Consider the following 21543-nt stretch of genomic DNA (forward strand, 5'->3'; position numbering starts at 1 on the left):
CAGATAGAGGTTAGTTAAAAATTAAACCTGCACAGAAACTCCCTATCATTTTTCTATTCAAAGACAAGCTTGCTGGTACCAACTTTATTTTCCTAACAAACTGTCTCCTTCATTACCTAAAACAAATTTATTCCTTCTTTCTACAGATTCCAAGTAATGTTCTATTACTGTGTCTTTCAGAACTTTGAATTTTGGTTTATTCCTTAATTCTTCTTCAAACATCCTACAAGGATTCATTAGAATTGTTTTTCTTCAGAAATAACTTCATACTACATTTTAATATTGGTAAGCAATGAGTTAACATTTATTTACGACTAACCACTGCATACTTAAAGAAAACCTGACACTCAAAAGAATTACTGAAAAAAATTACTGACATCCATATTGTTATGCTTCTTTGCTATTGCTTTTTCACATATATACAGTACTAAATAAAGCAATGACTCTAGAACATACACTTTCATAAAAAGTTACCTACCACTTCCAAACATAAATATAAACGTAGTATCTTGACAAGGAACATGCAAAGTTCTGAATTAAACTCAGTCTCCTCTAAGATCATGTATTGAGGATCCTTCTCTCTTTAAAGTCACTATAGGGGCCGGCCCTGTGGCGCAGCGGTTAAGTGCGTGTGCTCTACTGCTGGAGACCCAGGTTCAGATCCCGGGGGCGCACCGATGCACCACTTGTCAGGCCGTGCTGTGGCGGTGCCCCATATAAAGTGGAGGAAGATAGGCACAGATATTAGCTCAGGGCCAGTCTTTCTCAGCAAAAAGAGGACGATTGGCATGGATGTTAGCTTAGGGATGATCTTCCTCACAAAAAAAATATAATAATAAAGTAAAATAAAAAAATAAAGTCACTATAAAAAAATGGTGCTATTTCTGCATGAATAAAAGCTACTATGTCAGTTATGGCATTTCCCTAACAGCAGTTTCTGTCATACATTTTCATTTTTAATATCTATGTTCAAAGTCTATGCCTACATAGTTTTCTTATAAGAAATAACATCTCTTGGATTTTTTACTTAAGAACGCTGGAAAAGAGATCATTTTACGACCAAACTCTTACCTGAATAATTGTGGCCAATATATTTACATAATTACTTTCAGTCTGATACAGCTCCTTTGCAACTTGCCACCTGGCTGACTGCTTTGAAGGAACCGGAGTGGAATTTTTAGAAGACTTAGTACAAGACTTTGGTGTTTCTAAAAGGTAAAAAGAAGGAAAGATTTAAAATGGAAGCCAGAAATAAGTACCAAACATTGTACAGATTTAACAGAAAAAAAGAGAAAGATACCTACTCTTATAAATATACCACCATATAGATCTTCTTTAAAGTATAATTTCCTCACAGAATATGGCCAGAAAAAAATAATGGTCAAAAATATCAATGACTCCAAATTGACATTCTACTAAATGGCCTGTACTCTTCAAAAATGTCAAGGTCGTTAAAAACAAAGAAAGACTGAGAAACTGTTCCAGATTAGAAGACGGCTGGCCCGGTGGCGCGAGCGGTTAAGTGCGCACGCTCCGCTGCGGCGGCCCGGGGTTCGCCGGTTCGGTTCCCGGGCGTGCACCAATGCATCGCTTGTCGAGCCGTGCTGTGGCGGTGTCCCATACAAAGTAGAGGGAGATGGGCATGGGTGTTAGCCCAGGGCCAGTCTTCCTCAGCAAAAAAAGGAGGACTGGCAGATGTTAGCTTAAGGCCGATCTTCCTCATTAAAAAAAAAAAAAGAGAGAGAGACTAGAGAGAAAAAACAATGTGTGATCCTGAATTGGATCCTAAACTAGAAAAAAAAACTTTTTTCTTTTGCTAAAAAAGACATTACGACATAAGTGGAACTATTGGTAAAATTTGGAAGTCGACAGAGTAGACGGTAGGATTAATGTTAATTTCCTAACTATAATACTTGTACTGTAGTTATCCAAGCAATGACCCTATATTTTGGGAAATATACATTTAAGTATTTAGAGGTAAAGGCATATCATATCTGCAACTTACTCTCAAAAACTGCAGATATAAAAAATACGTGTGGGGGCCAGCTTGCTGGCGTAGCAGTTAAGTTTGTGTGCTCTGCTTTGGCGGCACAGGGTTCCTGGGTTCAGATCCCAGGCGCGGACAGACACACCACTTGTCAAGCCATGCTGCGGTGGCGTCCCATATAAAACAGAGGAAGATGGGCATGGATATTAGCCCTGGGCCAATCTTCCTCAGCAAAAAAGAGGAGGATTGGCAATGGATGTTAAGTCAGGGCTAATCTTCCTCAGGAAAAAAAAAAAAAGTGTGTGTGTAGAAAAAAGGAGAATGAATGAGTGAATGCTAAAGCAAACACAGCAGAATATTTCCATTTGGGAAATCTGAGTACAGAGTACAGGAATCTTTATACTATTTTTGCAATCTGAAATGATTCCAAAATAAAAAGCTTAAACATTAAAATGGAAAACAACATATAAAAATATTTAAGTTAAAAAAGGAGGAAAACATTGTTATGACTATACAGTTAGAATAATGGAAAACTTTTCATGTATATACAGAGAAAGCCTCCCTCAAAAAACCCCAACATCAACTGCAAATTCTTTATTAGTTCAAAGTATCTTAACATAATATAAAATATCCAGTCCAACCCAAAGTGGAGCAAGGATGCATTAGCGTATTTTATATGTATCTTAAGAAAAATTTTTAAAAAAATGATATTTCATAAAATCTTAAAATACATTTTCTTACTATCAATATGGCTACCATACTTCATGATTATATTAGAATCTCCTAATAGCAAGTTTTTCAATAGGAAAAGGAATGTATAACATACAAAAGAGTGACATGAAAAAAGACAATACATAGTCTCAGCATATCAACTTTACTCAGTGATAAATAATTTTAAGCATTATTAAAACAAGCATGTGTACTATGGAGTTCTAAACGCTTTTCAAAGATAACAGACTTCAAAGAATTTCTGTCTTGCCATACATAATTCAGACTACTCTCACCAGACCCAGGAGCCTCTGCCATTACAGGATACTTCAAGGGGAAAAAGTTGACATACACTGATATAATTTAATGACTGTGTCTAGGCAGTGATCTACAAACTGGGGATTCTATTATATAGAGTACCTGATATATTAGTATAGTTGTCATATCTGTTTTCTTTAGTGGTTCATTTTCGTCTCCTGTCCCCTAAACTGTGTATTCAAGTTTCAGTCCTTTATGATCAGCTCTTACCATCCATGCACCTTATGTCCATCGAGATTACGGAACCAGTAAAATTCTCAGGTCTCTGCATCTAATCATATTCCCTGTCCAAGCACCTGGTTCTACTTTTCCAAATGCCTACTGGACATTTCTACCTCTATCTGACCTAGATTTTCTCTAAAACTGCACCATCTTCCTCCAAAATATAAACTTCCTACTTTTGCCAAGGTAACATTTCTTTGACTTAATACTTCGCCGTCATCTCCTCTTATTCCCTTCCTATCACTCCACTCTATCAATATTTCCCCAGTGTTTCTTACTTTTCTTTCCAACCATCATCAACCCTAGGTTTAGGGCCTTATCACTTTATGGCCCTAGCCACACTGTAGATTACTTCATTGTCTGGCTATGTCTAAACTGTCTTCCTTCTAATCATTCTTCAGAATAATCCACTACAAGTTACATATTCAATCAATTACTCCGCTGCTTAAGAGTTTGAAAAGTTCTTTGTTGATGAAAACATACAGTTCAAACATGTCAGTCTGATTTCAAAGTCCTCTAATATTAGGCCTCAATTAACTTTTCTAATTCAACTATTACTCCTCCATAGTCCAAGCAAACTAACCCACTCACTATTCCCCAAAAATTCAATTTATATACTGTTATCTGTATTCTTGCTCCTGATATATTCTCAAATCCACCTTAGTTTCCTGGGCTCACCTTAAACTGACTTTCAATTCCTTCCATGAATATTTAGTTAGTACCTACTAGGCACTGGGAATAAAGCAGTGAATAAGATAGACAAGGTTCTTGTTCTCTTCAAGCTTACATTCTGGTGAAGCAAATAAAATAATAAATAAGTAAATAAAAAATATAATTCCCAACAGTGATTACTACTGAAGACAACAACCAGGTAATGAGTTAGTCGGAAGGAGTAGTGGAACAGAGACTTCACTTTACAGAGAACCCAATGAGATTTCTTTAAGGCAGAGACAACAAGTATGAAGTTCCTAAGGTATGGATGTAGTAGAAATAGTTGAACAATAACAAAGATATTATTTGAAGCTTAGGGAACAGTACTGGAAGGCATGATACCACACAAGGTTAGAGGTAGGTGAGAAAGGATTACATAGGTACTTGAAAGCTATGGTAATACAAAGCCACTGAAGGACTTGAAGCAGAGGAGTGGCATGATCTAATTTATGTATTTTTAGAGACCTAAGTGCTGCATGTAGAAAAACGGATATAGAGAGACCATTTAGCATACCACCGCAATCGTCTAAGAGAGATCCTTTTTACAGAAAAGGCTGATTAAAGGGTGGCAAAGGAATAGAGTTAAGAGTGGTAGAGAATCAACAGTTCTAATTTGATTACGTTAAGTTTAAGATGTGTATTAGACATGAACAAGGAGGTATCAAGTAGGCAGTTAGATAGAGAAGACAAATTTGGAAGTCATCAGCATGAAAATGTTTTTAAAACCATGGAATCAAATGAGATCATTTAGGGAGAATACAATAGAGAACAACTCAGGAATAACATTCAACATTTAGAGTTGGAGAGAGAAGTGAGGCAAAGAAGAACGAGAAATAAATGATGTACACACAAGCTAAGAGAAAAAAATGTGTCCAGGAAGGAGGAGTTGTTCATGTGCTGAATGCTGCTGACTGCATAAAAACTGTCAGTTTAAGGGGCCAGCCCGGTGGCGCAAGCGTTTAAGTGCGTGCGCTCCGCTTTGGTGGCCCGGGGTTCGCAGGTTCGGATCCCGGGCAAGCACCGATGCACCATCTGTCAAGCCACGCTGTGGCGGTGTCCCATATAAACTAGAGGAAGATGGGCATGGATGTTAGCTCAGGGCCAATCTTCCTCGAGAAAAAAAAAAGGGGGAGGATTGGCATCAGATGTTAGCTCAGGGCTAGTCCTCCTCACAAAAGGGCCAGCCCCGTGGCTTAGTGGTTAAGTGCGCATGCTCACCTACTGGCGGCCCAGGTTCGGATCCCAGGTGCTCACCGACGCACCGCTTCTCCAGCCATGCTGAGGCAGCGTCCCACATACAGCAACTAGAAGGATGTGCAACTATGACATACAACTATCTACTGGGGCTTTGGGAAGAAAAAAAGGAGGAGGATTGGCAATAGATGTTAGCTCAAAGCCAGTCTTCCTCAGCAAAAAAGAGGAGGATTAGCACGGATGTTAGCTCAGGGCTGATCTCCCTCACAAAAAAAATAAAAAGAAAAAAAAAAAAAAAAGAAAAACTGTCAGTCTCCCCAGCAAGAGCAATTTCACATAGTAGTGACTGAAGTTCAATTGGAATGGGTTGAAAAAACAACGAAAAGCAAGGAAATGAGACAATGGATCAAGGTAATTCTTTGAAGAGTACTCACGTGAAAGGGAAGAGAAAAATGGGATAGGTAAGTGGAGAGGGTCATAGGGTCATGGGGGAGGTTTTTATTGTTTCTAGAGAACACAACATATTTGTGTGCAGAAAAAAACAAAAATACAGCGAAAAACTGATGATCAAGAGAGAAGAGTTAACTGTAGGAGCCTTCCTGTACACAGTTGAGGACAAAGTCAACTAACCCTCCCCTGACTTTATTGTACCTATTTTCTCCATAATGCACGTGATATCTTATGATTTTTTTTTTAGCTAGTGTTAAGAATCCATTCTTTGAAAGGCCCTATCACTTTCTAGCAGTGTGACCCTAGACAAGTTACTTGTCTAACCACAGTCTAGGCATTTGTAAAATAGGGGCAATAAAACCTATCCTATAAATACACACAATATGTAAAGCACGTAGCATATACTAAGCAATCATTAAATGGAAGGATTTTCATGTGCTTTTCTCCTCAGCTAGAACAAAGGTAACTAAAGGCAGAGGCTTTCATGTTTACTGTAGCAGGGATTTATCTATATTCTATTAATCATACCATTCCACTAAATTTTAAAGATCAATTTTTAAAAATTTGAATTACCTCCACAGTTAATGCTAGACTCTGGTGTGTTGGAGATATCTAGGAGTGAGCCTATAGAAAGGGAATGTTCAGCTGATGGGCGCTTACGGGGAGGGAAAGGTGACATGTCTGTCTCTCTTGAAAGCTGAGCAAGTGTCTCTTTTAAACGACGTCTTTTGCGATTGCTGTTTGGGGTATTTAGAGAAAGCAGTGACACTGATTTCTTGAGCTCAGGTGTATTAGCCTGCAATGAAAAACACAAAAGCTCAATTTTACTTCCATGGCTCTTTACTGAGACAGAAACAAAAGAAAAATATATTTATGAGTCTGACAAAATCTGGATTTTACACAATAATTTTACAACTATACACTCTGCCAGGTAATTCAGAAGCCTCATAAAACATAAGAGTCAAGGGACCACTGTAATTGTCTAATCCCAGCACCTCATTCCTTTTCTTCACAGCACTCTCACCATTATATATTCATCTGTAAGCTTGTTTACTGTCTACTCCCCCGTTAGGCCATAAACTCCAGGAGGGCAGGGACCATTCATATTTTGTTCACTGTATCCCTAGCATTTAGCACAGAGCCTGGACATAGTGCTTGCCAATATCTGTCAAATAACATTTGGTTTTAAGAGCTCTCTCCCAAAATCTAAAGCACATTTTTAAACTTTATGTTTAAGAACCTTACACTGAGAACAGAAGAATTTGAAAAGAACACAATCTAGTACCTATTTGGATTTTATAGAAACATAATAAATCTATACGTCATCTTCAATATTCCATTCAAAATGGTTAAATCCCAAAGTGAAGTAAATCTTCCCTTAAAGCCTGCTTCTATACCTTTATACTACATTTTGGTAAATGATACTGCTCTTCACCAAGATCCAGCATGAAACGGATTTTCTTGCCTACATTCTACTACTAGTCATTTTTTTAATGACATCTCTCCCCTTAATATTCTTCAATGACTCCCAATACTTAAAGGATAAAATCTAAACTCTTCAATGTATTAAAAACTTCCTGATTCTGCCTACCTAGTAGGCTTTATCTGTCGGCCATCTTTCCCACATTTTTCTAAAGCCATACTAAACTACTTGCTATTTTAATGTACTTTCAAGCTTTCATACCCTCTCCTACCTGCTGTCTAACTTGAACTTCCTTACCAGGTTAACCTAGTAAGTTGGCTCAACATTTATTTGCTCTTTTCAATCCTGCCTGAGTCTCTCAGAGTGAGGCTAATTAGAATACCAGCACATACTGATTATAGCACATACTCTATACTGTATCTCTTTGCGTATTATCTTAGAATCCTTAAGGTTCTAAATTTCTGAAGATAGGGATGTTATTATTCATAATGGTATCACCAAGAATTAGCACAGAATGACATATCTTAAAAGAAAATAATGTCCATTACATTGACTTGTTTCACTTAAATCTACATAGATTAAGACTATTATTCAATATCCAATTCTTTAATTATTCTGAAACTCCTGAACATGATGTAAAAGATGACCATATGCTAATTATACCATGCCCTTTTTGGACAGAAATGTCATACACTCAATTTCACAGAACAAATGACTAACGGACAAAAAAAGCATACCTTTTCATATAAATACATAGTTTCTCCAGCTCGGGCATCCATTTGAATGCTTCCCCAGAACCACTAGGTGAAAGAAAAAAGATTTTAATTAAGAATTTACTTTATCAGAAAAGCTATTAGTAATATTTTTAAAAAACAAATCTCATTCTAGAATTACTTGCCTCTTGCTTGACAACATAAAGCTTCTTTGAAGGTTCAAATGGAAGTTCTTTTACTATATTCTCTTCAACTATAAGGTGAGTGCATCTTTCATCTCCAACTGGTAAATAGTTACCTCCTAAAAAGGAATGCATACAAGCATAAAGAAGCCAAACTACCTCCAAACCCAAATTTTTAAAGAGGCATTATTCACCAGTAAACGATTAAGCATAAGTGAGGAATAAAATATATATAACTTTTCAATTATGCTAAATTCTACCTTGCATTTCAGTCATTTCTTCCATATTGGTTTTCTCTTCATCTGAAAATCCAAGGAAACTTAAAATGCAATCTTGAAATGGAGGAACTTTAAATTCATTTCTAAAGTCATCGACTGATGCACAGAAATCCCTAAAAACAAAATATACTCTTCTAAAATGAGCTTAACTTAAATTCAAAACTAGGTCTATCAATTTATAAATCTACAGTAATTCTCAACGTTTTATTGAAAATATTTATTGAAATTACTTATTGAAAATATTTTACATCTGGTCCTGAAATGCTCACAAAAACTTCAATTAAAAAAAAATTGATATGGGCCGGCCCAGTGGCATAGTGGTTAAGTTCGGACGCTCCACTTCAGTGGCCCCAGGTTTGCGGGTTTGGATCCCAGGCACAGACATACACACTGCTCACCAGGCCGTGCTGTGGTGGCATCCCACATGCAAAATAGAGGAAGATGGGCACAGATGTTAGCTCACAGCCAATGTTCCTCAAGCAAAAAGAGGAAGGCTTACAACAGATATTAGCTCAGGGACAATCTCCCTCACAAAAAAAAAAAAAAAAAAAAAAAAATTGATGTGTCCTCAGTCTTCCCAGAAGTAATTTCTAACAAAATTTAATCAGAATTAATCTTTACAAGATTCATATCTCTGCTCGGTATATGAAATTTTATATGTGTTCCAGGGGTTCTATAGTGAATCTTAAGTAATGATGAAGTACAATAACAAAGAATTATGAGGTTGGAAAGCTTAACAAGGTTATAAATTGCAATCCCCACTTAAAAGGTAACCAAACAAAATAAGAAAAAATATAACACAATCTAAACATCCAGATGCATTAAGCTATTATCTAATAATTTTAGAATGTTTGTGATAATCAAAATTATTTCACAAGGTAATGTCCAAAGATACAGATATTTTTCAATTTCTAATTTTCATAATATTTTTATAACTTTGGTCCTACTAGACTTTATTCTCTAAGCTACCCAAAAGCTAAATTCATTTTTTCTATACTATCTATGAATTTAGGGTTTTGGGTACTTGAGTTTATGTTTATAACATAGTATGTTTAATTCACATAATAAACTACTGAATTTCTAAACACTTACTGTTCATTTCGCCTTTCCCAAGCTTTATAAATCCATTCTGGCTTCATAATTGGAGTACCCAGGCTCACAGCAATCTAAAAATATAAACATTATGATGAATTTTTACCTTAAATAATTGCATTCACGGAAATTCTAAGCAATGACACACATACTTTTTTTGCAATTTTAGATCGTTGTTCATCTGCGTTGTAACAAAATATAAAGAAAAAACTGTCTTTCAATCATACAACTTAGGTTAAAATAACTTGAAAACAAGTTCCATGATGTCCAAACCATTTCCTTATTTTATTTTAAACAAATATATCTCTAAAGTTAGGTTCATCGTTATTGTATTTTTATTTCTCCTTTCTTCATGTTTATTTCCTTGGAAGTACTGACCCCCAAGACAGTACTACAGAAGAAAACATCTGATTAAGTTACTAAAAACTCAGACATGAATTGAAGAGTTTACCTCCCAAGAATTCAACATTACCCTAAAATTACCGTTTGCTACATAAATACACTGATGGAGGGTGGGAACAAATGATAAACTCTTCTGAAGATATTCAAGTGCAATCATAAACTAAGATTTTAATCCTAATAAAAGTACTTTCTCCCGTTCTAATTTTCACAAGTTAAATCTTAGAACCATTTTATAAGAACATAGCTCTGTTCTTATAAACACCACTTGGACAAGAGTGAAATACCTGCTCTCATCACTTCGTGACCTCCTCATTTACAATGCTAATAGTAATATTATTCATCTGCCTGAAATGTTATCCATCTACCAACCTCCACAATACTACTCATCTTTCAAGGACTAACTCAAGTTCCCTTGCCTCCTTAAAATCTAAGGGAACATACTCCTATGATTTAAAATTTTTACTAAATGTACATAGAGCAAAAATTGAATTTCTGATCATCAATAAACTGGGGGAGAAACAGATAAGGTGCTATTACTAAATCCACTCCAAATAATGCTATACTGAAATTAAAAAAAATACCAAATTTACATACCCTGAATTTTTCTCCTTGTGTACAATTTGCCACCAAATGTGTAACTTTTGAATTAAAGTCTTTTCGAATAACGCCACCCATGTGATGGACCAATGTCACTAATTTGACCTCAAAAGAAAAATTAAGCAACACTGTCTTCAGGATTAATTTGAACAAAATTTTAAACTATGTTTACAATTCATTTAGCATTTACTGAATACTTTCTATTCATAAGGGTACATACAAGAATTTTTATAAAGATACAAATTTTATGTCAAAAAAATTAAAGATTCATTTGCCCTACTGGCACAGGCAAAATTACACATAGCAATAAGCAAGTAAAGATGATCACACAAAACAAAGTTAATTAAATTGACTTTCATACAACCATATTAAATATATTACTTTTTTTTTAACACCAGGTTACATCATACTAAGATTCTTCTCACAAAATTAGAGTAATACCCCATTAGCTCCAACAAAGAAAATCTTATGAATCAGAGAAAGTTTCTATGAATTCTCTAGAGTAATGACAATACTTTAAGGCTGGCCTTGTATAATAAAAAATTGCAATGTGTAAACAAAAACTTCAAAGAATGTGGCTGATATGGTATTTAACAAAAAGACAGTTAAATCAGACACATGAAATTTTTCTGTTGATTCATATGCCAGCCACCCTAGACAAAATACTTGTGTCTTTACAAGACTTTTCAGAATGTTTCCTGACAAAATTTAAAACCTGGTATAGTCATAGTAATTTCTCTTTCAATATTTTTAAGATAAAACCATGATACAACTACCAAAAAAATGCCACTTAAATTGATTTTGCTGGAGAAAATATTCTTTGAATAGAATGTTTTAAAATACTTACCAGTTCTTCTTTCTTCCTGAATCCAGTAAAGCACAGCACTAGATTCATCATGCTTGTACAATAGAGGGGGCGACATGAAAACGGCAAAGGCTGAACGATACAACAATTTTAAATCCGTAAGCTTTCTTTATAGCAGAAAATAGAACACATCTTTCTCAAGCTAAATATACCTCCCCCTCTTGCCAGTCAAAAGACTCCTTGCATTTTTCAATATGCAACAAAAAAAACAGCAAAAAAACAGATTGCAAGTTTCACAATAAAAAAATTTCCCATGATTGGCAAATCATATTTCATACACATAACCTAAACACACTTTACTATTGGCAAATTAAACATATTTATATCCAAACCTTTATTTCCAAAATGTACTTTGACATAGATGAAGTATTGTCTAAGGAAAGATTTCAGACTCCATACACTATTGTAAATACTTCCAATTAAAGTTAAAATAGGTCAAAGATATTTTATGATAAATACTAGGTAAATAACACATATACTTAAATCAAATATGATTCCATTTTTTGAGCTAAAGAAAATGACATAGTAAATAATTTAACCAATGATGTACAATATATATATGTACACACACCTCAGAGAGCATGTATACACACACACATCAGAGAGAAAGACAATGGTTAAAAAATAGAGAGATATATATTTAATTCCCACCACTATGCAAGAAGATTCTTTTTCATAATTTTGGTCTTTAAAAAGTATATTTGGTTTTTGAAAGCAACACTTCTGAATCAAAACAGAGAATTAAAGATTATCATGTGCTTATTACTAATGTCTGTAACAAAAGACGCACAATGACCTAAGCAATTTTAAGTTAATAAGGCAAGCTTAAAAATGAAAAAAACATAGCAATAAAACCAAAGAACAGGGACTAACTCTACTACAACTCTTATATTGAAACGCTATTTTAAAAAAAAAAAAGCTGAAGTAATTTCCCTAATTTTAAATCATGCAGTAACTGATAAAAATGGAAATGTGGTATGTGTTCTGTGTAGAGGAAAATAAAAGTTTATATATGTCTATGCATTTCTGGAACCCAAGTTTAAGCAAATTATCTCTTCCCAAGACACTGTAAGTATTAAGACATATACATGTACACAAACACACACGTGTGTACATATATATACACACACACACAGTTGTTATTGTTTACTCTCAAAGCTCTTAGATTTTCACTACTGAAAATTACAATAGAAAGAATGAAATGACCATATTAGAGTAGCCACTACTATACCAATTCTAAATATTTCATACTCTCAACAACTAACGGGATTTTTATGCTTATGAATTTTCAAAAAATTCATTAATAAAAATTTAACCTAGTAAAGTCATTACAAACATATATCCTTTCTTACCTCTTCTTTCCGTGCACAGTTTAATACAACTGGTGGTCCAATAACTCTACAATCAGTCTTGTATAATTCATTAAAGACAGCATCCTGGAAGTTCATGACTACAAATACATTTTCAAATTCTGGAGAATCCAAACTGTCAAATTCTTCCACTGATGCCATCTTTACAAAAGGCACTTTAATTTCCTTGATTTTTTTCATGTAGTTATTAGAAATAAAATGTATATGTTATTAAATTAATTCATAACTCACTAAATAAGACCTAAAAAATTCAATATCAACATTTAAGTTTTCTACAAAGTTTTAAATCATATAATAATGAGCATTTACTTAACAGTGGAACAGCCATATTTCTTTATCTGTATTTTTATTTATACATATCTCCATCCACATTAAGATCTTAAATTTTGAAGATTATTATCAAGGCATAAGCTTCTGACATAACTTAGTAGTCATTATAAATCATCTAGTATGCATGCAAGAAGGAAGAATTTTTTTAAGTACACACATTCTGATAGTGGGATGCATTACAAAGATATCCACTATTGCATTGCTTTTTATTCTAACCAAAAAACGATGCCATACATATAGCTATTCCTGCCCAAATTAACTGTCCTCAGAAAAATATAAAAAATACTATGACACTTCATAGCTACAAAAAGGATGTAGATTAACTTAATCATTTCAGTATAGATGAGGGAAATAACAGAAAGATGTGAAATATGTAGGCAGTTGTAGCATGGCAAATGTAGGATATAAAAAGGCAAGTGACTGTTTAATGCTTTATACTGCATATCTACGAAAAAGAAGAAAGATATTTAAGTACCTGTATGACTCTTACGTAAAAAAGAACAAAACCATTTAAAAGAAAATTCTGAATGGGTCAGCAAATTATTTGGGCTTTATTTGCTAGGCTGATGTGATGGGCTGAATCATGTTCTCCCAAAATTCACGTTGAAGCCCTAACCCTTTGTACCTTAGAATGTGACTATATTCGGAGATAGGGCCTTTAAGGTTAAATGAGGTCGCATGGATGGACGCTAATCCAGTCTGACTGGTGTCCTTATAAGAAGAAATTTGGACAGACACAAGAGATACCAGGGATGTGCATGTAGAGAAGAAAGGCCATCTCCAAGGCAAGCAGATAGTCCTCAAGAGAAACCAAACCTGCCGACACCTTGATCTTGGACTTCTGGCATCCAGAACTGTAAGAATATATATCTCTGTTGTTTAAGCCACCCAGTCTGTGGTATTTTGTTATGGCAGCCTTCACAAACTAATATAGCTGATATAGAGAATTACATATATTTCATATGCTGAGGCAAATTCCCTGATGATTGTCAATTGTGATTTATAATTTTGAAAATAAAGCAAGAATTTGGAATAACTATAAAATTAATGAGAAAAAAGAAGCTAAAGAGTTTAAAGAAAAGTATCAGATCTTTGTAAATACATGGTACATCATTTAAATTTAACAATGCCAAATTACTTGATAAGGATTTCATTATTCACAATATATGCTATAGTTTGGGGTTTCAGAAACACCCAAATTTTAAAAATAAATATAAAATAGTTTCTATTCCTCTAGCTTCAGAGTGCACAAAATATACCTTGTGCCTAATTTAGGTCCAATCACCATAAGCGAAATAGAAGAATACAATCAAGGGAAGTGCAGCATGCCACATGCAATGAAATGCTTGACCTACCATATTAACAATACTTTTTATTAATTTTTCATCCGATTTTCCAGGACAACTTTCTTTTATCTTTATAACAGGGACTTCCATTATTTTAATAGTCTGTGGAAAAGAGACTTAAGTATGAGATTAAGAAAACTACAAAATTATTTACACACTGATGGAAGAAAAACAGCCTTTTAAAAAAAACTAAAAACTAAAACTCCATACCTTTAACGCTCTTAAAAGTTCTTCTTGTTTTCCAGCTTCTTGAACTAATATCACTCTTGTTTCAACTTGAGGCATTTCTTCTATTAAAATTAAAAATGTTTATCAGGTACCAACATCAAAACCAGTAGTTCTAAACCCCTTTTTTGCCTAAATCTTGTACGTTTTCCATCTTTGAGATCACAATATTCTCTAAAATTAAACTGACTTAATTCCCAGTTTATTAAAAAAAAATGAGGCCATATATCACCTTAGAGGAAGAGGAAACATATTGTAGCAGTGTATACAACATCAGCACTTCTCCCATCCTCTTCAACAGTGCATGCAACTTTAGGAAAGACCATTTACATAGTGGTAAGCAAAGAAGTGGCTCTTCGCCTAACCAGTCATAACTAAATAAATTCTACCTAAAAATGTTGCAGTTAGATTGCCATCATATACAGAAAAAACAATATCCAACAATAAGGTGCCTTCCTCTTCAAAGTTGGGAATCATTAATCCAAACAATATTCAAAAATCTACATAAGTGCAAAGAGTTTCTGTCAACAAATATGTATTGAATACCTGTACTCTAGCTTAACAGTTAATATCACAGTTAAATCACAAGAAGTCCCTAGACAGTAAGTTTAGGATTGAAACAGTGATTTGGTGTTTTAAAGCATATAACAGATTTACCTTCAACATATGAAGTGGATCCAATAAATAAGTTTTCCTTAGAAGTTTCAGTAACTTTAGAATCAAAAATGGAAGAGTCGGCCAAGCTTGTCCTCCCAAAAGTGGATGTTGACACAGTATTGTCAGCCATTGTTTGTACTCTTCTACGTTGGCTGAAAAAATAAAATTTGAATAAAAATACATGAAATAAACATGATTGTTGCGCAAAAACAAGCACTAGAGGCTCTACTTTATATGCAGAATTTACAAAAAGCATCATTACTCATTTTTCTTAAAACTGAACCAAAGAAAATCACTCAACTTCTCTACGCCTCAGTTTCTTCTTCTGTAAAATAAATAGCTGACTCACAGTAATACAGTAAAATAACAACTTATCAAAAGTACTCAGAACACTACTTGGCATACAATGAATGCTCAAAAGGTACTCATAATTATTCCACCTCTCTCCTCCACACCTTTGCCCTCAACCAACCTAATTCTCTTCCTATATTCATTTATAATACCACCGTCATCCCCCAAATAATCCCAGTCAAAAACTAGAACCGTCCTTACTCTTTGCTCTACCCCATTCGCCCTCCCAAAACTCTAATCAATCCCAACACAAGTATATCTGGGACCTGGCCCCTCTTCTCTATGCTCAATGCCACAATAGCCACTTGGTCAAATACAACAGCTCCAAACACCTTTCTCTATCATTAGTTTCTTCAGAGGTCACTCTTCACACACAGAGTTTTCAGGGGTATGGTCCTAAAACAAATGTGACCATACCACTTCCCTGCTTAGAACTTCCATGAGCGCTCCTCCATAAAATGAACAAGTCCAAATTCACCATCCAGTTTACAATTTGGTCCTAGCCTACCTATTCAGTCTCATCTCCTGTAATTCCCCCAGTCCACATGTACTATATGCTCCAGCCACGACGTAATTCTTAGCATTTTTCAAACACAGATCACAACTTACTCCACACCTACTTGCATTTAATGGTGCTCAATTCTCCACCTAGAATGTCTTTCAACCCCCAACCCACCACTCTTGACTCATCCTCTGTGGATTTCTCTGATCCTCTCATATATAATTGGATTGCTCTCTTATCAGTATTTTCATATTACTTGACAAGAATCTCTGCTTTAAAAGATTTAACAAGACAATTATGCATAGGTTAGTGCCAATGACTCTAGACTGTGAATGAAAATCTTTTTTTTAGGTTTCCAAGACTTAAGAGTTGTAAGGTTAGGCAAGCAGGGAATAAAGAAAAAGTTGAATAGATTTTCATCAATTCAAATTGGGGATTTTATAAGTTTATTATTTTGAAGTACTGGGCAAATATAAAGAGGATGCCTCATCTTTATGTAGAGGCACATGTCTGATCTAATTTACCCTTTTCTGCTTTTTCAGATTAATAAAATATATAAATATCTTCCACCACATTCTTTTTTTTTTTTTTAATTTTTTGTTTATTGCAGTAACATCGGTTTATAACATTGTAAAAATTTCAGGTGTACATCATTGTACTTCTATTTCTGCATAGATTACATCATGTTCACCTTCCACCACATTCTTAGCAAAGTAACAGTTTAAGTAAACTGTATGCTGTGGAGAAACATTAAGATATCATTAGCATTATTTCTGGATGGTGATACTAAGCAGTATGAAGATGTGCACACTAATAAAACAATAGACCTAAGCACAATTGTTAGGTCTGGCAACTCAGTTTCATGTGTCAGCTCTGCACTTAGTAGGTTAAGCCTCAGTTTCCACATTGGTGAAAGAGAGAATAGTACAACTCAAATCCAGTAGTTGTGATGAAAACTGAATAGATGTCTTAAAATGAGTGACAACTATCAATTCTCATATAATATTCACAACGTGGACATTTCTTATTATCTTACCATAAATCCATGTCAATCATTATTCTAAGGCTCTCCAAAAGAGTGCTCCAACAGTTGTTAATAACAGTCTTTATTTAGAATCAATAATAAATTCTATACAGCTCTTATTTTTTTTTACATCTCTTACACTTAATTGTTTCCATTGAAAAAGAAAAGGCTCTAAACAGATTTTCATTCAAAGTCTCCTTAAAAGAATGTTAAAAAAAAAGTCAAGAGATGAACTAACCTGCTTTCAGGAACGGAGGGAGACTTTAATAAATCAAAAACACCATATGAGTTCACATTTTTCTCCTACGCCTCTGTTTAAAGACTATCAAAACAGGCAATTAAAAATTAAAATTGTCTCTAATGGTACTGTATATGATCAATTTATTGCCAAAATAGCTTTAAATTTTAGGAAAAAAGAGCTGCATGGTAAATTGATGACATAACATCCAATAGTTTGATGACAAACTGAACTACACTAACCACTCTTTCATTCATGTATTCCATAAGCTTTTAAAACAAACACAATAGGATCGGTGTTCACAAATCTATACAGCTTATTTCCCATCCAAGAACATAAACAAGGAGCTTCTCACTAAACACCCTATAACACATGTCTCTTTTCATCACAAAGATAAAATTTGTCATTTAAACATATTCACTTTAGGTTTCCTTTTATTTATTTTTTTAGGCATCCTTTTCCAGGGTGGAGGAGCTAAATGCAGTACTGGATATGTTGGTGGTGTTATTGACAATACCAACATTCTTGTTAATATTATAATTAACAACCAACATTTATTTACAACCAACATTTATTTAACATTTAACATGTGGCAGACAAACCTTTCACTTGTATTTCTTTAATCTTTGCAGCAATCCTAAGAGGCAGGTACTATTATCAGCTCCATCTAACAGATAAAGAAACCTAGCATGGAGAGGTTAAGTAACTTCCCGCAGGTCACACTGTGAGCGGTAAAATAGGGATTCAAAGCCGGGCTGATTCCAGAGGCTGCGCTTTTAACCATAATCTGTACCGGGGAGAACGAGGGGAAGTGGGCTGGCGTTTTATGTAAAACCTACATACTAAACTTCCCACAAAGACGCCGAGAGCAATCCTGGAGTGAAACCACTAAGTACTCTGAGATAAGCCCCCACGGCTGCAGCGGCCGGCCCCCAGAGCCGCAGAGGGCAGCGCGGCTTGCCAGACCCGCTTCCCACGCCCTCCCTTCACCCCGAGACTCTCCCGGAAACAGTATCTGACCAGGTGAGCGGTGAAGACGGGCCCCACCCTGCGTCACCGGCCCGCGCCGCGAGCGCCGGGGGAGCTCCCACCGCCGGGGGGTCCGGGCTGGGGCGCTCCGGCATGCGCGGTCACCGGGGCGGGGCTGGCGGACACAAGCCAAGGGGTCCCCTCCCCGGGGACGCTGCCCCGCTCCCACCGCCCCCACCACACCCGGGGTCCTCACCACTCTCAAACAACGCCCTGGAAGTGCCGCCTCTTCAAGCGCCGACTCCTCTCACGCTCACCGCCATTCCTCGCCGGCGGCAGCCTCAGCGATTCAAAAAGTGAGCCGCTCTCTCTAAAAGCCATGCCGATTGGCGCGTGATGTCAACCTCCTTCCCATAGGCTGGAGTCTCCAGCGGGGGCGGTGATTGGTCGCTGCTCTCTGCCCGCCTCCCCGTGGGCGCCGACTGATTGGTTGTGCGTGTGTTTCAAATAAACCCAACGGCTTGGGCGTCGGAACGTCAGGAGTTTGTGGCGAAGTGCCCGGATGTGACCAGGAGGGGGCGGTGCCGGCCCTTCCGCTTCTCCTCTGGGAGTAGCAGGTGTGTCTGCGGCTACTGCTTGTTTAATCAGTAAACATCGTCCCATTTCCTGAAGATAGTTTGAGTGGATTCTCCTCCCTCTCTACTTTTTTCTCTTTAAGCGCCGCCAATCCTTTAACCTTAATCCGTGCCTCCGCAAATGAGGTTTTCCCCACTGGTTGCTGTGAGCTGTAAGATTTTTCTGCCTGCATACTTTCTGCTTTAGGAATTTAAAGTGGGGTTACGGGGTTTTGACTTGGGTGGTTGTGTTAGTGTGGCAGGGCCAGGGACGCGGGAACTCGGGCGCTCTCCAGGTGGACTTCAAAACAGCGGCAGCTTATTTAAATCTGTTCTTTGTAAAGCACTGTGCTCTGGTCTAGGGAGCTTCACGGATGATTAGAATAAATTCTTAGCGCTTCTCGGGCTTTTTTTTTTTTTTTAACATGAGCTTTTATTTGAACAAATGTAAAAATACGTCTTGAGACTCTAGAATTTCCTGGAGCCAAAGGAAATTGCTTCCTGCTGCTCCCACCCCCCAGCCCCTTGAGATCTTTTACTTTCCTCTAAAGTATAGCCAAAAATGTATCGTTTTTCCTGTAATTACTATTGCTATTATAAAAGCAACCTTTTATTTTCTTTATTTTCTAAATATAATACCCTTGATCACAATCTCAAGAAAAATACCCCTCCCCCAGGTGGGTTTTGCATAGTTCCCGCCTAATCGCTGATTTAAGTAAAGGAAGGAAAGGGAATCCGTTGCCAGAACCTTAAATCCCAATAAGACGAGCAAAACAGACTTGGAATGGAACGCTTCCGAACATCTCAAACAGGTCGTAAGGATTTACAATTTTTCGTAATTTTGTCAGGCCACCTTAGAATGCCTGAAAATTTTGTAATGCAATCCACAAAATGAGTAAGCAGTCTGGTAATTATTGGTTTCCCTGTTTATAATTGAAGAGTATTTACAGTCTGCTCTCCATTATAAATGCCATGATAACCGTTAGGGCAAAAGAAGAGAAAAACAGTCATTGAAATTGAACTTTGGAATGTGCTTGCATACTTAAACTAGGGTGTGCCCAGCATTCCAAAAATTCTCATCCCTGAAAATATATTAAGCTAGTGAGGGAAGCAGCCTATTTCCTGTGTGCACTGCTCCCTGGTAAACAGGCTTTGCACCCAAATCTAATGATTGACTGTGTGGTATCACGGCACAAATTATATGCTAGCCTAACAAAAGCTATACTTGATTCCTTTTAAGGGATGTATGGCAGTTTGACTAGCAAATAATCAGGTAATACAATCTTATTTCCTAACCATGTAACCTCCTTTTCCATTTCCTAGCTAGGTAACCTCAAGTTATTTAACCTCTCTGTGCCTGTTTGTTCTTTTATAAAAGAGAATGACAGTACTTAACTCAGTGTTGTCATGAGGATTAAAAGAGTTAATATATGTAATTAAAACATATTCTGGCATATAATAAACTCAATAGATGTTGGTCATTACTACTACTGTGGCTGCTGCTACTATTACTACTACTGTTATCTCAGCTAAGGTCCCTTAATTGCCTGATGGGACTGAAGCTTCTCTACACTGCCTTCTCACCCCTGACCACAGGAGCAATGCCACCTCTTTCTGTTCCCTTTGCCCCACTCTACCCTAGCCATAAATCCCACCCCCTACCAGACCAAACTTGATGCAGTGAAGACCTCCATTGCATTCTTTTCCTACCAGAGGAAGAACAGTCCTTCTACACCAAATCTAATCTCCCTCTTCTCTTTTAAGGGAAAGCCTGTTGTGTTCACGCGCTCTCCTCTTGTCTAGAAGATGTGGCTCTCTCGCTACTGCCCTTGACCAAGCTTCAGTCCCCTTCCAAGGGAGATCCTAGTCAAGCTTCCTTGTATTAAATGTTAGCCTCTTCCTCCAGTTCCTTCAGTGGAAATACAGTTATTGAATTCATATGTCAAGAGGACAAAACTGTTTAAAGTATAGGCTAGATAGATCAAAATGAGAAGTTCTTTGGAAGAATAAAATTAAAGAATTTTAATTAAAAAATTCTTATGTGTCATCCGCAACTCCTAAGATGCTGAATGAACAAGTTTCGGGCAAAAAATACCAAAGGAATTGAACTGAATTTAAGTACTTAGTATATTAAAGTATCTGACATATTTTCCCCAAGCAATAAAATAATTTCTTTTTTTTTTCTCCCCAAAGTCCCAGTGCATGGTTGTACATCCTAGTTATAAGTCCTTCTAGTTCTTCTTTGTGAGCCACTACAGCATGGCAACTGACAGATGGGTGGTGTGGTTCCACAACCAGGAAATAAACCCAGGCCGTGATGTGGTGAGAGCACAGAACTAGAACCACTTTAACCCTGTCAGGGCTGGCTCTAAAATAATTTCTGAGGTGGGGAAAATGAGATAGAACTACTGAGATTCCTCCTTTGGAGGATCAACTTCCCCACCTCCATCTCTGAATTGAGTGACCTCTGAACCATCTTTCCTGACTCCCATCTCACAGTTTAGTTGTTCCTCTTCCAATTTATTCCCTCCTCTTTATTTGTATTTCCTTTCTTTCCTTCTCTCCCTCTCCCCTCCATCTCTATCTTCTTTTTTCATCTTTCCTACTTCAAAGCAACAGAGAATGGGGAGTTAGGAAAGGTAGTTTGGACTTATGGAATATACCCACCCTCATTTACAAGTGTGCACACTGCCTGTGCAATCACTCTTTAAATCAGAGTGAACAAGATTTCTTACACCTTTGTAGTTTGTTCTAATCTACTGATAAGAACTAGCA

At 36.4% G+C, this 21543-nt stretch overlaps 1 protein-coding gene across 13 annotated transcripts in view; it reads right to left on the reverse strand.

Annotated features, from left to right (window-relative positions):
• Positions 1–18572, reverse strand: part of ECT2 (epithelial cell transforming 2) — a 64153-nt gene extending 45581 nt beyond the window's left edge. For 2 of the 13 annotated variants that reach the window (XM_014783176.2, XM_087440020.1), the window contains exons 1-13: positions 18411–18571; positions 15071–15222; positions 14399–14478; positions 14198–14290; positions 12495–12677; positions 11125–11214; positions 10275–10382; positions 9279–9352; positions 8169–8299; positions 7912–8027; positions 7751–7813; positions 6164–6386; positions 1072–1208 (exon numbers count right to left, since the gene is read on the reverse strand). In XM_014783176.2, the coding sequence (XP_014638662.1) occupies positions 1072–1208; positions 6164–6386; positions 7751–7813; positions 7912–8027; positions 8169–8299; positions 9279–9352; positions 10275–10382; positions 11125–11214; positions 12495–12677; positions 14198–14290; positions 14399–14478; positions 15071–15200 (1428 nt within the window). In that variant the 5' untranslated portion in view covers positions 15201–15222; positions 18411–18571. Of the gene's footprint in view, positions 1–1071; positions 1209–6163; positions 6387–7750; positions 7814–7911; positions 8028–8168; positions 8300–9278; positions 9353–10274; positions 10383–11124; positions 11215–12494; positions 12678–14197; positions 14291–14398; positions 14479–15070; positions 15223–17185; positions 17270–17787; positions 17973–18410 lie in introns of all 13 variants that reach the window. The other 11 variants (XM_087440012.1, XM_087440014.1, XM_087440013.1 and 8 more) reach the window with 11 other exon arrangements.
• Positions 18573–21543: the final 2971 nt, after the last annotated feature.

This window comes from Ceratotherium simum, chromosome 15 (genome assembly GCF_057802395.1).
Source record: "Ceratotherium simum simum isolate JZ-2026a chromosome 15, ASM5780239v1, whole genome shotgun sequence".
NCBI lineage: Eukaryota > Metazoa > Chordata > Mammalia > Perissodactyla > Rhinocerotidae > Ceratotherium > Ceratotherium simum.